The sequence below is a fragment of the Lissotriton vulgaris genome, chromosome 11, assembly GCF_964263255.1.
Source record: "Lissotriton vulgaris chromosome 11, aLisVul1.2, whole genome shotgun sequence".
Lineage (NCBI taxonomy): Eukaryota > Metazoa > Chordata > Amphibia > Caudata > Salamandridae > Lissotriton > Lissotriton vulgaris.
This window is the reverse complement of record NC_141699.1, coordinates 607,323,598-607,338,468: the sequence shown is the minus strand read 5'-3', so window position 1 is coordinate 607,338,468 and position 14,871 is coordinate 607,323,598. Positions and strand designations below refer to the sequence as shown.

At 42.3% G+C, this 14,871-nt stretch overlaps 1 protein-coding gene across 2 annotated transcripts in view; it reads left to right on the top strand.

Annotated features, from left to right (window-relative positions):
- ATR (ATR checkpoint kinase) overlaps window positions 1-14,871 on the top strand; it is a 566,179-nt gene that overhangs the window by 371,859 nt on the left and 179,449 nt on the right. For both annotated transcript variants that reach the window (XM_086943714.1, XM_086943713.1), the window contains exons 35-37: window positions 7,241-7,420; window positions 7,534-7,676; window positions 14,309-14,406. In XM_086943714.1, coding sequence (XP_086799840.1) covers window positions 7,241-7,420; window positions 7,534-7,676; window positions 14,309-14,406 — 421 coding nt within the window. The remainder of the gene's footprint in view (window positions 1-7,240; window positions 7,421-7,533; window positions 7,677-14,308; window positions 14,407-14,871) is intronic.

Genomic DNA, 14,871 nt, shown 5'->3' with positions numbered 1-14,871 from the left:
TTTTTAAAAGACCCCGTGGGGGCTATGTATGCCCCCCAACGAGAATCTGTGCTACTTCCAACCCCAATGCAACCGGCCAAAATACAACCATCTCCAAGAGCTACTACGATAATGTTAGACAGCGTACTACCACAAGAACAACTTCCAGAGATTGCGCTGGCACACACTGATGGCAGAAAATTAGTACCAGTAATAGCCCAGGTGCACCAGGCAGCAATTGAAAGGACGGGACTAACTCCGAAAAAGAAACTTGGAGATGTAACTGACGCTCAAAAAGAAACCACAGCAAAACCAAATACAATCAACATCGGAGACACCGCGAAATCCTCGGATCTAGAGGCCCTAGAAGTCCTAGAGGCTTTTATGGGGACAAGCAGAGAGTGTGAAAAACCCCTCTCCTTTACCGAAGGCCAAATACTGGAACAAAATGACCCTTCATTTATAGTAAATCGAAACGCTGGCGAAATCCTCAGAGGAAATAAGGAACAATGCCGTGTTAATACAAAATGGTCAAAGGAGGAAAAAATAGATTTAATAAAATCAGCAGCAAGCCTAGCTACAAAGGAATTGCGGATCAGCAAATCGATCTCCAACATAAGCGAGGCTAACCTAATTGAAGTCTTGGAGTCTCTAGAAGGGATTGGACTGGACAAGGAGCAACGTACCCCGAGCCCAAAGAATACAATCTCACAAAGAAGAGCCATCCTGGTCGCATCAACTCCTCTAAATCCTCAAAGAATTCAGGACGTCAACATAACAGAACCACAGGAGGATGGCCACAGCCCCATAATAAAGAAACAACAAATCCTGTCTTCACCAATAACAATCTCGTCCGGAAATGGATCAAGATCCAGCTCGTCAGCACTGACACAACACAACGATGATCTCCACAATACGAAATGGGCTGACAATCTGATTCAAACTTTGGAACAATCCATAAAGGTACTAAATTTCCAATCTGATAAAATGGAAGTCCAAATAGACCTAATAAAATTGATGGCCACTCATATTGCCGGAATAAATAAAAAACTGGACGCAATAACAGTGTTTCTAATAAAAAAACAATCTCTAGAAAGGCAGAGCGACACAAAGAAGCAACAAGCCATTTGCCATTGTAGCCCGATAATAGAAAAACTGGCTACATTACCGGAAATCTTGAAAGATGTTTTAGGGGCAGCCAAACTGTCATTAACTCACCAGTGCCAAGGAACATTTCAAAAACCAACCGCGCAAGAGCAAACTTTTCATCTAAACATAGTCAACAATGAGGAAGCAAAAAACAAAAACGATGTTCAAATAAATTCGGATTTTGAGATAAATCCAATCCAATGCGAAGAACAAACAACGTCACCACTGCAAATAACAAAGGCGGAAGTTAAAATCACTAAACGGGAAAGAAAGCGCGCAAGGAAGGCCAGGCTAAAATACAATAAACAACAAAACCCAGCCCCGGTCAAATTATTTCCACTCTTTACAGCAAAACCAAACACGGAAACGAAAGTAATACCTCGACCCCCACATGAGGCAGGAAGTGCAGAAAGAAATCAAGCACACTCTTCACAGTCCTCCACAGACAGTCAAGACCTTAGGCAAATGATAAAAGCACTTTCTGAGTCTCAAAACAAACAAGGAGTCAGAAGCCCAGTCCGCGAGGATAAAGCGTCTGGTAAAGGTACCCGGGTGGTGCAGCAAGAGAAGAAAATAAAACTACGCGAAAACGAATTGGAAGAAGTAGCATATAGGGCAAAACAGCAACTGCCGGGACCAAGCAGCTTGAGGGGTGACGAAGCACAAAATAGCCAACAATTAACACGGCAAGTACAAGAGACGCAAGAGGGACCCAACATTGTAGAACCTAAGCAAAACAGGCTAGAGGGAACATTGTCAACTATCCCTCAAAGCCCCCTGAAACCAATTGCTATAACACTAAGGGGGAAGGATCGCCACTGCAAGCTCTTAGCCCATGATCAAGAGGACCCACAAACAAAGATGTCGACCCAAAAACATTCGGGCCCCCCAATGGCAAGGTTAGTGGTAAAAATTAAAAACCCTGCAGAGCACGAACGGGGAGGGAATGAAGAACCCCTGCAAATCCTCAAAGAGCCAGAGAGAGGAACAGGTAGCGCTCCACAGTCTTCTGGAAAGCAAGAAGTAAAAGACAGTTGTGAAATGAAGTTGTCTTTTATCCCGGAATATTCATCAAAGGGCACCCAGGACACGCTCAACAGGGGAAACCTCCTGAGACTTTTCCATGAAATCCCTGAACTAAAATGAATCTGTTCACGTGATTTAATTTCAGTGGAATTCAAGGAAACACCCAGAAGGGGGGTAGAGGAGTCCCTGACAACGTGGGCGTCTAAGGACCTGGTGGATAAAATTGTAGCCATAAGTGGAAGATTTGAGACATGGGGAATCAGGCTTCAGACAGTGCAACGCCCAAGGTACCCGTACCCCTTCTTAAACAGTCTAAATGAAGAGCAAAGCCCACGAAGATTTCAGCACACATGCTTACGCGGAGCACGTTCCAACTCACCAACGACATCGGTGCGAAACAACAGGCCCTCTAAAAGCGACAGCCTGGGTACAACTGGGGGAAGTCCCCAGGAACTCAAGAACTGGGCCTGGATCGCAAAAACTTTGAATGACAAGTATTCCTAACAAAGGAATACAAACATCGGAACCAGTAAAGGAACACAAGGAATCAACTAACATCTCGCTCTGTTCATGGAACGTGCACGGTTTTAGGGACATGGGCCAAGACCAAGATACAGTAACTTTTTTAAACCAACACCAAATAATTATGCTTCAGGAAACATGGAACACGGGGGCAACCTCAATACCAGGTTTCATTGAACATCATTGCCTGGCAGAAAGACACTCAAATCACGGCCATCCGAAAGGGGGTTTATCAACCTTCATAACTCAAAAACTGAATTGGAAAACTGAAGAAATCGACACAGGGGCAAACTGGATCCAAGTGACCAAGGTAACCGGCAAGGAACAAACCAAAACTCTCCTCCTAATAAATGTTTATATCCACCCAGAGAGAAAGAAGCAAAATGGTAAATACATAACTCTTATAAAACTGCTAAAAGTATTGCAGAAAAGCCACACAAACGCTGAACTGGTGATCGCCGGCGATTTTAACACCAATCTTTTAGCGACCAATCGGGGAAGTAACCATAAAATATCGAATGGTGCGCTGAATTTTGTCCACAAACTAGCAACACTCGACTTCACAATTATGAACGGTAAATCCCCGTGGGACTTGCTTCCAGTGGCAACATATCTGAGTGGAAAAGTCGCTTCGACAATTGATTTCATTATAACAAGTACTAAGCAGCTCTCAGAAATAAATAGTTTCAGAATAATTACGCGAGCTGAAAGTGATCATCTGCCGTTAATATTGAATTTGAAGAATAAAACAAACTTTGCCCAGAAGAACAACGCCATTACGCAGCATTCAGAAACTTTTAACCTGCGCAAAATTAAATGGCGTGGAGAGGCTCCTGAACTTATTGAGAACAAAGTAAAGGCCTTTATTGAAACCCAAGGCCTAGTTCAAGAAGGTGCTTACGTAAGCTCTTGGGAGCAAACGGTTGAGTTTTTACTTCAAACCTTCCCGGTCACCAAGTCACAGAGAACCTTAAATACAGTCAAAAGGGATCCATGGTTCAACCACGATCTCAAAACGCGCAAAAGAGAGATCGCGAGAGAAGTGCGGCGCCTATCACAAGTAGGAGAAAAGGACATAAAACAAGAAAAAACAAAGCTGCAGACACTAAGGTGTGTATACAGAAAGAAGTTGGGGAAAGCAAAATCAGAGTACAAAGAATCAATCTGGCAGCAACTACTAATAGCTAGTAAAAAACCCAATACCAGCGATTTCTGGGGGATTATTAACAGGTTAACAACGGGTCCAACACTCCAGCAACAGGCAGGTATAGGTGCTGAAATCTGGACAGACCATGTAAAGACCTTGTTTAACCAACCTAGGAGGAAACCGGAACAACAACCCCAGGGGCAACATCTTGACCAAAAGGAGGCACAAGCTGGACCGAGTCATGCAATAACAACAGCCAATTTACCCCACCTAAAGTCCTCTTTTGAAGAGCAAACTCCTCTGACAAACGAGAAAGAACTAAAAGTTCTCATAAAGAAATTAAAGTCCGAAGGAGCGGCCGGGCCAAACGGTATTCCAAACGCAATCTTTAGGAATAACCCAGACCTGTGGTCCAAAATCCTAACACCAATCTTCAACGAGATTTATGAAAATTCTAATATCCCAGCTTCCTGGAGGGGGTCTGTCATTCACCCCATATACAAAAAGGGAGACCACGGTAAGCCAGGGAATTATAGATTAATCTCCTTGATTGACGTGGAAGCCAAACTATACGCCTCGTGCCTATTGAACCGTCTGCAACATTGGATGGAGGAACAAAACATCATCCCCAACTTCCAAACAGGATTCAGGCAAGGCATGGGCACTCAATCGAACCTCGCAACCCTAGCCCTCCTGACGGAACAGGCGCAAAGAAGAAAAGTCCGCCTCCTAGCCTGTTTCGTGGATATCAAATCAGCATTTGACAGAGTGAGCAGGAACCATTTATGGAGCAAACTTAAAAGTTGGGGCATACCAAATGCACTCCTCACCGCCATTGTAACTTTGCACACTGACACCTGGACAAGAGTCAAGCTGGGAAATGGGTCGAGCACCACTGGAAGCATCCTGACACAAAGTGGCCTGAAGCAAGGCTGTGTCTTGGCCCCAAGCCTTTTTAATCTGTATTTATCGGACATTGCCCGACACTTTGAAAACCCTGATTGTCACCCCCCGAAACTGGACAACAAGCCAGTCGCAATCCTCCAATATGCAGACGATATAGTACTGCTAAGCCAAACCCCAGTGGGACTACAAAGATCAATAAACAACTTGGCATCGTACCTGGATTCGAATCAGCTAGAGATAAACAAAGAGAAAACAAAAATCGTTCGTCTAGCTGACTGTAGGAAATTAAAGTACAAATGGAGGGTTAAGGGGGCCCACGTGGAAGAAATAAGTTCATATAAATATTTGGGCGTAATTATCGGGCAGGGCACAAGTCACAAGGAACACAAAATGTCCCTCAAAGCAAAGACCCAGTCCTTGATCTATGCCTATAGATCCCTTCGTCGAAAACTGGATTGCCCTAACCATTCGCATTTGTTAAAAGTTATGGCTGCTCAAATCCAACCAAGTTTGTCATACGGTCTAATCCCTTGGCGTGGCAAAGATTCGCATTTCCTGAACGAATTGCAGTCAAAAATCTATAAAGCAGTTTTTGATTTGCCAAAATGCGCCTCACCCGCCCAGGTAAGACTGGAATTTGGCTTCAGGACCTCAAATACAGGGAAATGTGCAACTTTATCAAATTCTGTCACACGCTCCGGTCATCCGAAGTGGACACTCTAAATAGACTTTGCTGGGATGTAGTAAGGTCACAGAAGGAGCGAGAAACCCCAAACTCTTGGGGGAGCTACCTGAGTACATCTTTGGTCACTTTGGAACTCCAATCAGCATGGGACAACAAGATGAACCGAGCGTCCTTTAACAAAACTGTCAATGTCGCAAGTAAAAAGAAATCTTTATTGGAAGACAAACTTGCACTCACAAAGAGACGGCATGGATGGACAGTTATGAACTCTTACAAGTCTCCGAAGCCACAAGCCTACTTATCTGCCAACTTTAGTTCCTTTTTGAAGATGTGCTTCCTAAAGTTCAGGATGGGGGTGCATGTTTCCAAGGATTTATCTCCTTCTTGGCTGACAGTTTTTAATTCAGAACGTTGTCGCTTATGCGGATTCCAAAAGGAAACCCTGGCCCATTTGCTGTGCGCATGCCCAGTCATGTTATCCCAAAGGAGAAAAATATTAAAGTCGATCTTTATAAAAATGAACATTCGCACTAGCAGACAAGCAGTGATAAGGTGGCTGGAGGGTTCGTCGTGCATTTTGTCTTGCCGAGGAGTCAAGTTTATGAGACTAGTCAACAGCTGCCTTTTGCAAGTGGACGTTTCTTAATCTTAACTGTATGTAACAAATTCCTATTCTTTTAAAGTGGTTGCTACACAATCTTAACTTTTTGCTGAAATTTGATCTAAACATAGTTTTAGAGTGATTTTAAAATAACAGATTTTTTACACATTTCAAATGTATGGGAGTCAGAGCACAGTTGCTCTTTGTATATATGACACTTCTAGCTGTTTGAGAAGATGAAACCTATTCTTTTTATGTAGGGGGGGGTTTTGTGATGATTTTAATTAATCAAACAATAAACTTGAACTTGAACACACTCATTGATGTTATAAATAGAAACTCCACTCCTACTGGTAGAAATATTTGTAACAATATTTACTATACAATATTCATGTCACGACATAGTTCTCTAGAAGAAAATCTGACATACACAATCCTTGGAGTTTGGTGCCAGAATATACTTGGGAAAAGGTCAGCTGACCTAAATATTGTGTCCTAAATGTATTTTCCAATCATATTGCCCCATTGGAGTAAATAATAGTAAATATGTGCCCTAGTCCGTTTTAATCGTTTAGGTTTACTTTTTCAATCAAGTTATCGTATTCCTCCATATATGAAATGTATATGTTAACGTAGCCTTACTCTTAGTTTCTGATTTTAAAAACTATTTTTGACATACCCAGTTTCTTATAAGCTTCTGTTTAGTTTTTCTGGTTGTGTTTTATTGGATTTCTTACTGATTTAAAAGTTTTCTTTTAACATAGTAAGCTATTCTTAATTATTATTTGTGTTATTATTGCATATTGATCATCACTTCAGAGTGCATCATTATTAGCAGCTCATGTCTAAAAGATTTTTTTATGAGCTCTTTTATTTTACCAAGGGACATTTTGTTGTATGTATATTTTTGGTATAAATAAATTAGATGCACTTGGGCTTTGTTCATGTCATATAAATGTATAAAATAAATCAATAACTTAGTAGTAGTATGTTTGTTCTTAAATTAGGCAAAACATTAGATAAATGGCTTTACAGTTTAGTTTTTTGCTCTTAAATAAGTGCTAGGGTAAATCTAGATCTTACCCTGACTGTGATTGTGCATCTATCTGCTGAGATAGATGAAGAGGTAGATTATACTTGATGCTATTCCAAACCATCTGAATGACAAAATGAGCACCAATTGTCTTTGAATTATGACTGGTGACGGTTTTATCTTGTTTTTCAGGGTGAAGTGCATCAAGCCCTCATTGTTCTCCAGAAGGGAGTTGAGCTGTGTTTCCCGGAAAACGGAGCACCAACAGACTGCAAAAGTCAGCTGATCCATGGACGCGCAATGTTACTGGTTGGCCGCTTCATGGAAGAAACAGCCAACTTTGAGAGCAACGCAGTGATGAAAAAGTATAAAGTGAGTACACCGTACAAAGAGAGAGTTTGTGATGTGTTTGTTATGCATCACGCTATTACCGACAGGCAGCTGTCAGTTTTGAATAAGTTGTGTTAATATCTTGTTCATTACAGGATGTCACTGCCTTGCTGCCAGAGTGGGAGGATGGCCATTTCTACCTTGCCAAATATTATGATAAACTGATGCCTATGGTGACAGACAACAAGATGGAGAAGCAAGGAGACCTGATCAGATACATTGTTCTTCATTTTGGGAGGTGAGCCGGGATTATCTTGAAACTTTGTTGTAAATAGCATTTTTAGAAATGCAAAGAGACATATAACCTCATCTATGAAACAAACGTTCTGCATGTAACAATTTCTCGAACATTGTATTTTGTTAGGGAAATTGTTTATATCAAGTAAGGTGGGTGTTGACCCTTGCATTTCGTGCACTTGACTTGAATGATGTTTCTGCTAAGTATTAAATATTTTTCTTGACCAGTTGTTGAAAGACAATGAGTTACTGACAGTTCTTCTGTAGCCAAGCATATTTTCCTTTCTACCCAATTTATCTCTTTTTGAGCTCTGCCACAAAATCTGTCTTAAGGTTTGGCTTGAAAGGCACATTAGCACCATTAATACCAAATGTATTCCGATAGGAAAACACACAAACAGTGAGGACTTGTGAATGCGGATAGAATGTATTTAATTTTATTTTCATTCCTACAGTTTCATGGTGGCCTTTTGAGTTCTGATTAGTTGCATTGGTTGTCATTCAGCATGAACATCTACTTTAATGAAGTAGTCTAAGCTTACTCAGACATCCAATGTGAAAAGGGTCTTTGTTGTGTTGTGCTTCTTGCCCAGCAAGAGTGTTTTGCAGTAAATCATGATTATAAATATTCATACAAAATATTAAAAAATAAGTGGTGTTATCTGTGCTCATGGCAGCTATTTCTAGCATATTCATTAGAATGCTCAAAGTACTGCAGTTTCATAAAATAACTTTTACTGTTAGCAAAACAGCATTGACAAATTCAGCAGCTTGTTTATGTTCGTGTTCTGATGTAATGCTGAGGTATGCACTGCAGACCCTATTTCTGTTTCTATTCTTTCAGTACAGAGCAAAACAACCATAACTTTCTTTCCCCAGGAGGCTTGATTCAGCACTTAAGCTTGGTTCCTCCCTAACCTAATAGTATAGAACTGCTCACTAAACTAATAGCACAGTCTTCACATTCTTTCTTAAGATAAATAATGAGGACTCCTTGCGACATGCAGTAGGTGAAGAGTTCTATAGAGTTGAGAAGGGAAAATTGACTTGGAGGTGGCTAGGATTATCCAACCTCGATTCCTTGCCTAGATTTGTAGGGCCACTGGATGTCTGAGATACTGCTGAACTTTCCCATACTTCAAGAGATGAACGGGGCATAGCACCTTAAATGGTGCTCGATACTTAGCAAGTGCAAAGTTTGCTGTTAACGAGTAACTAAATCAGATTTGCAGGTTCCTATTTCATATGGCGCCCCATTCCAGGTCTTTCACGAACAGCATTACTGACTCCGAGGCTTGTACTACTAAAGGGCAGCCTGGCGCCGATGCGCAGAGAACGTGCGCAGCGAGAGCTCCAAAGGCAAGCCCACCTGCACCCACCAGGGGCCAGTACTCATGCTCCTCCCAAGACTTGCAGAAAGGTATTTACTTCTATTCCGTTAAGAACCCTGCACCCTAAGTCCCTGGAGGTATGTTGGTTGTCGATTTACCCCTTAACTTGCAGCCATTGCTGTAAACACTGCCTTTTTTCTTCTGGCCCTAAGGATCCCTCTACAATCACATGCCGTAGGCCTAGCACTAGCACAGCACCTTACCTGTTGAATGCACATATACTGAGGTCAGAGGGGGAGCGACTAAACACAGCTTTAGCCTTTTAGCCTAAATTGTCGATCCTTACCCAGTAATCAACTACACATTTACGATTTTCTTGTTGATAACTGCCCTGATGTCCTGTTCCTGATGGAAACTTGGCTAAACGAAGAATCGCTGCCAGATGTCATCACCTCTCTCCCTACTAACTACTGTATCACCAGAAGGGATCGTAAAATGGAGGAGCTTCCAATTCCAGTTTGTGAAGCCCTCTTCTTCGTGCTTGGCCTCACACAAAAATGTAATTCTCCGGCACCCTTATCTGTCGGCCCCCGGCTTAGCGGGTAACTGGTGTTCCACCATCTCTGACCTTATCACATATATTAAAAAGTGCCAACTTTTCCCTGCTAGGGGACTTAAACATGTATCTAGATATCTATTCCTGTAGATTGAGCCAATCCCTCAGCGAAGCCTTAGATGCTTTAAATCACTACTTAATTTTGCCCCCACTCATAAGGCAGGCCATATGTTGGACCCTATTTTCTCAAACTTTGCTGGTCTCCCCACTAATACCCCCTTGCCATTATCATGGTCAGACCATTTTGCTGTACCCTTTTTTGTTCCCCACTACTCACCTCCCGCCCTTGCAGTCTTCAGGCCAAGGTGATGGCCAGATCTTGGGCTAAACTGGATCTGCTTGCCCTCAACACTTGTTTATTCAACACCTCCCCCAACTGACCAATTTGGTCGACCATGATCAGCCCATGGTCAACCATTGGCTCAGAAGTTCTCTTGATATTATTCTACCTGCCAAGTTAAAATCGGCTTTTAGACTTTACCCTCCCGCCTCCTGGTTCAATGCAAACCTTCAGGAAGAGAATAAATGTTATGTTAAAAACTTTTATATAGCGCGCGTACACCAAACGGTTTCATGGCGCTAATGAGGCAGTAAGGTGATAACAGGAAACTGAGGTTAAATGTCATATGATTGGGCAAACAATCGAGTCTTAAGCAGTTTTCTGAACTGTACGTAGGATGTAACCAGTCTTATCCCCACAAGGACAGAGTTCCAAAGTTGTGGGGCTTCTTACATTTAAAAGAGGGAGTGACTAGCAGGTTTAAATGAGAAGAGCGCACATCCCGGGAGGCAATATATCGTTGAATCCTAGAAGAGATGAAAGCAGGACTATTGCCATGAAGGGCTTTAAACATAGTGCATCCCAGCTTGAAAACACTCCTATTGGCCACGGGGAGCCAGTGTAGAGTTTTCATAATAGGCGTCACATGCTGCCACTTTGTTTGGTGAAAGATGAGTCTGGCAGTTTGGTTCTGAACCAGCTGGAGACGTCTCCAATGATAGGCGGGGATGCCACAATATAAAGAGTTAGCATAATCCAGTCGGGAGAAAACCAAGGGTAAAAAAAAGGTCAAAGCTTCCCTAGACAGAAATCTACTAATCTTCCTTATTCTCTGCAGTTGGAAGAAACTTGCGGAAACCACTGAACCAATTTGGGCATTCAATGACAGATCGTTAGAAATCTCAATACCTATGCTTTTGGCAGAGCTTGCAGGCACCAGAGAGTTGCCCAAAGAGGATGGCCAGAAGTTGGAGTGCCAAGGATTGGCAGAGCCACCTGTTAGAATCAGCTCAGTTTTCTCAGGGTTCAACTTGAGTTGGTTGTTATTCATCCAGTCACTTACACAGATCATAGTAGAGTTAAAGTGGAAAACTGAGGCTCCTGATGAGTTGATGTCAAACACCAATCGGAGATCATCAGCATAGTTGAACGCCAAAATCCTTCTTTCTCTCAAAGATCGAATTAGAGGAAGAAGATACAAATTAAAGAGGAGTGGAGAAAGGGAGGAACCCTGGGGAACCGCACAGGTCAGTTTCCTCTTGTTGTACGAGAAATTAGCAAGCCGTACTGCTTGGAAGCGGTTGCTAAGGAAGAGGAAAGCCATCTCAACGCCAGACCCTCGATCCCGGCGTTTCTGTCACGGTCAATCAGAATGTTATGATCGACCATGTCAAATGCTGCTGACAAATCCAGGAGAACCAGGGCCTGGGGGATGCCACTATCCGCTCCTATTCTTAATTCGTCCAAGATTGTAAGTATGACAGATTCTGTAGAATGGGCAGGTGTTGGACACATCGGAGATGGAGGGAGGAACAACCTTCTAATGAAGTGGGAATACAAGATATTATCGTTGTACCTATTCCTTTTATTTATTTGGTTCACAAGAGTCGGTCCAGTTAATGAAAAAGAGGAAAAAAAAATGTTAGATTTTGGAAAGCTCTTCTTGATTTCGCCGGATCCTGGAAGGTTGGGATCGTCTAGGATTCTCAGTCACCGTCCCAGGCAGGAGGTCAGGAATTCCGGATAGAAAGAACGATGGAAACAAACAAAAACAAAAAAAAAGAAAGAGACCGTTGGTCAGTGCCTGGCGTCTGGCTCTTGTGATATAAGGGTGGGGCGAGTGAGGGGTTCACCGGTTCTAGGGGAAATGTGGAGCCCAAACTAAGAAAGCAGTGTTCTCCCACAAGACTACCCGTGGTATAGTCAGACCCAGGAGACGCTGACGTACCTGTGCCAGCCACCCTCCTAACGGAGTGTGACTGGTCGTCGCACGATGTCAGACTCCTCCGATGTACTCGCTCGGCTCCGTTTCCCGTTGGAGGGCTTGGGGAGTGTGACCTGGCGGACTATCTTCACTCGATGTCTTCCACAGCGTCTTCTCCCCTCCAGTCGCATCTTTCTCCCCCGATACACACGCGCCGCAGGGCTTGACCGCTTCCTGTTTCAACGTGTTGGCGCTCTGGGATAGGCTTTCCGAGCCTGACATCACACCGGTGAGTTCCTCCCCCTACTGCCAGCGAGGGGAATTAAAGGGACCGAACTCGTCCCGTACCTATGTTAGCAGGACAGCGTCATAATTAAAGGTCCGCAAGTCCTGTTCCCCGGGTCCCTCCCGACAGCAGGTCTAAAACCTGCCTGATGGGGTCCAAGATCTGGTAATGTTCAACAAATTAACTGAAGCAATTTGCCACATAAGCCTCTAGAACTTTACCGAAATAGGGCAGCAAAGAGATGGGGCGAGAATTGCTAAGAACTGACGGATCCTCACCCGGTTTCCTCAGAATAGGGACGATTTCCTCACTTTTAAATATGTCAGGGACAATGCCATGTTTAAGTGAGTTGTTGAGGAATGAGGGAGGGGGATCAGGACAGATAGTAAACGCTTCTCGAAGTATATGGGGAGGGCAACAATCAGTAGGAGAACCAGAGTTGTAAACGTAACGGTTTGAAAGGGAGTGGAGGAAGCTTTATGATCTCATTTCAAAACTGAAATACAAAACAGCGTTGAATCATTATTATTTGAGGTGTAAAGACTCTTGTCCTGCTTTTTACTCTTAAAAGATTTCTAAAGCTCAGAACTGCCCAAAGACTCTCTTCAGAGTAGTTCGAGATCTGTCCAACCCGAAGAACTGAGTCGCTCCCCCCTAACGATCTTAAGCCCAATGAGAAGAGCTGGCAACTTTCATTATGGAGAAAGTGGCCAATATTCAATTTGCTTTCAGCTTAGCTAGCAATGACAAGTCTCAGCTCGGGAGATCTAGTTCACCCTCTAACTCCGCCCCCTCTCTGTTTGAGGATGTTAGTCAACTGGCTACGCACCAGACGTCGGCCCAGCTACATTCATTTCTTCCCCTAGACTCATTAAGTTTCTGGGAATTATTAACTTCCATTTCCCCCTGCCATTCTGTGCACCCTGAGCCCTCATCACCTGTCTCTTCTTGCTGAACTTCTGAACTCTTCTCTTCCGGAGGGTTCTATGCCCAAAGCCCGGAAACACGCCATGGTGCTCCCTTTGCTAAAAAAAAAAACTGTTTAACTGGTCCAATTCCATTCATGCGCAAGAGTTCTTGAAACATGTTACTTTTTATTTAATTTGTTATTTCATCATTCATTCTCTTTATCTCAGAATGTTGTGTACGAATGCATCATTTTGTTCTGCACCAACGAAGAACAGGATTTAATTGTATGGAAATTGTAGTTCTAGAATTTTGAAGCCATTAAACCTTTTGTGGATTATAATTACATTAAATAAAGTTGTGATACTATATGAAGAAGAACAATATAATTCAATTAAAGAGCCTGGAAGGCTTGAAAAGGTCATGGATATTCCACAGGATGAAACGTGTTGCCTGGATGAAAATGATTTTAAGATTATCTTTTCAAATTGCGATTGATCATCAATCAAGATATTTGTGCTTTGCACTTAATGTATGATTCATGTAGAGTGTGTGCAATGTTATTAATTGAAACATCATCGGAGAACAACATAGTTTCTGATCTGCGATAAAAATTCTCAGATGAGTTTCTGAAGTACCTGTAGATAATCAGTAGAATTACAAAGCGATACTAATGGTAGACATTGGGCTGTACAAGAGCAAATAATATAACATAACAAGCATAGTCAATGGAAGTTTTACTTCATAGTTGAATATGAGAAATTGTTTTCATCTCAAGTTGCCATTTCAGGTCCGTTAAAGTGGAACAGTGAACTACAATGACTGATAGTGAGTGGAAAGCAGGGGTATGTGCGGAGGTAGTTCAGTTTGAATGATTGCCTAATGTTGGCTCTTCATTTTGAATCTCTCTGTGCTCTTCTTACCAATTCCCATCATCACATTTTAACATTGAATTTTAGGCCCGGTCAAAAGTGTTTTATCATGTAGTAGTAGTGCTGTTTACAAATAAATATTGTAATGTAAATATTTGATGTTGATGTCGCTGTCATGTGTAAAGATAATTATGCACTTAAAGTGTCGTAATGTAAGTCCCTGTGACCTTGAGCTGGCCCACTTGAAATTTTAGCAGCCCCTCATTTAATTGTGCTTGCGGTCCCACTATTTAGTACTGTGCAACTCATGACATTTTTAATCCATTGGAATAGTGAGTATATGCTCTTATACTCGTAAGCGTGGATGTTAACATCTAAAGTACATATGTGTTTCTCATTGTATTTTGTGTAATTACAGATCTCTACAATATGGGAACCAGTACATATACCAATCAATGCCAAGAATGCTGTCACTTTGGCTTGACTTTGGTGCAAAAGTATACGAGTGGGACAAAGGTATTGTTTGCTCATGCAATAAGTTGAGTAAGAATGGTTCTATATTGTCCACAAGCAGATACGATCTCTAATAAGTGCAATGCTGCTTCCCCATGAGATGTTGCATGGGAAGAGCCAGGACCTCAAATTCTAGCCTGCCATAGCAATCTTTTTTATTTCAGCTGTGACTCAATACTATAGCACAATCACTTGTTAAACTTACAAAGACTATAATCCACATTAAGTGCCACAGACAGTGTTTAATTTTTCGGACTCTTTCCTTACTCCAGATTCATAAATCAAAATCAATCTAACCTCGAAAAATCAATTTTTGTAATAGTGTCCAAAAATGTACCTCTCTTGCTTAGGGGCTAGCTAGTCCTCCATTCCATCCACTTACAATCATCACCCGCTCCCCCTCATTGTGGTCTCTGATCTCCTGAGTTTTTAAACTTTTGGCCCTGCTTCTCGGTAGCCTCAAGTTCT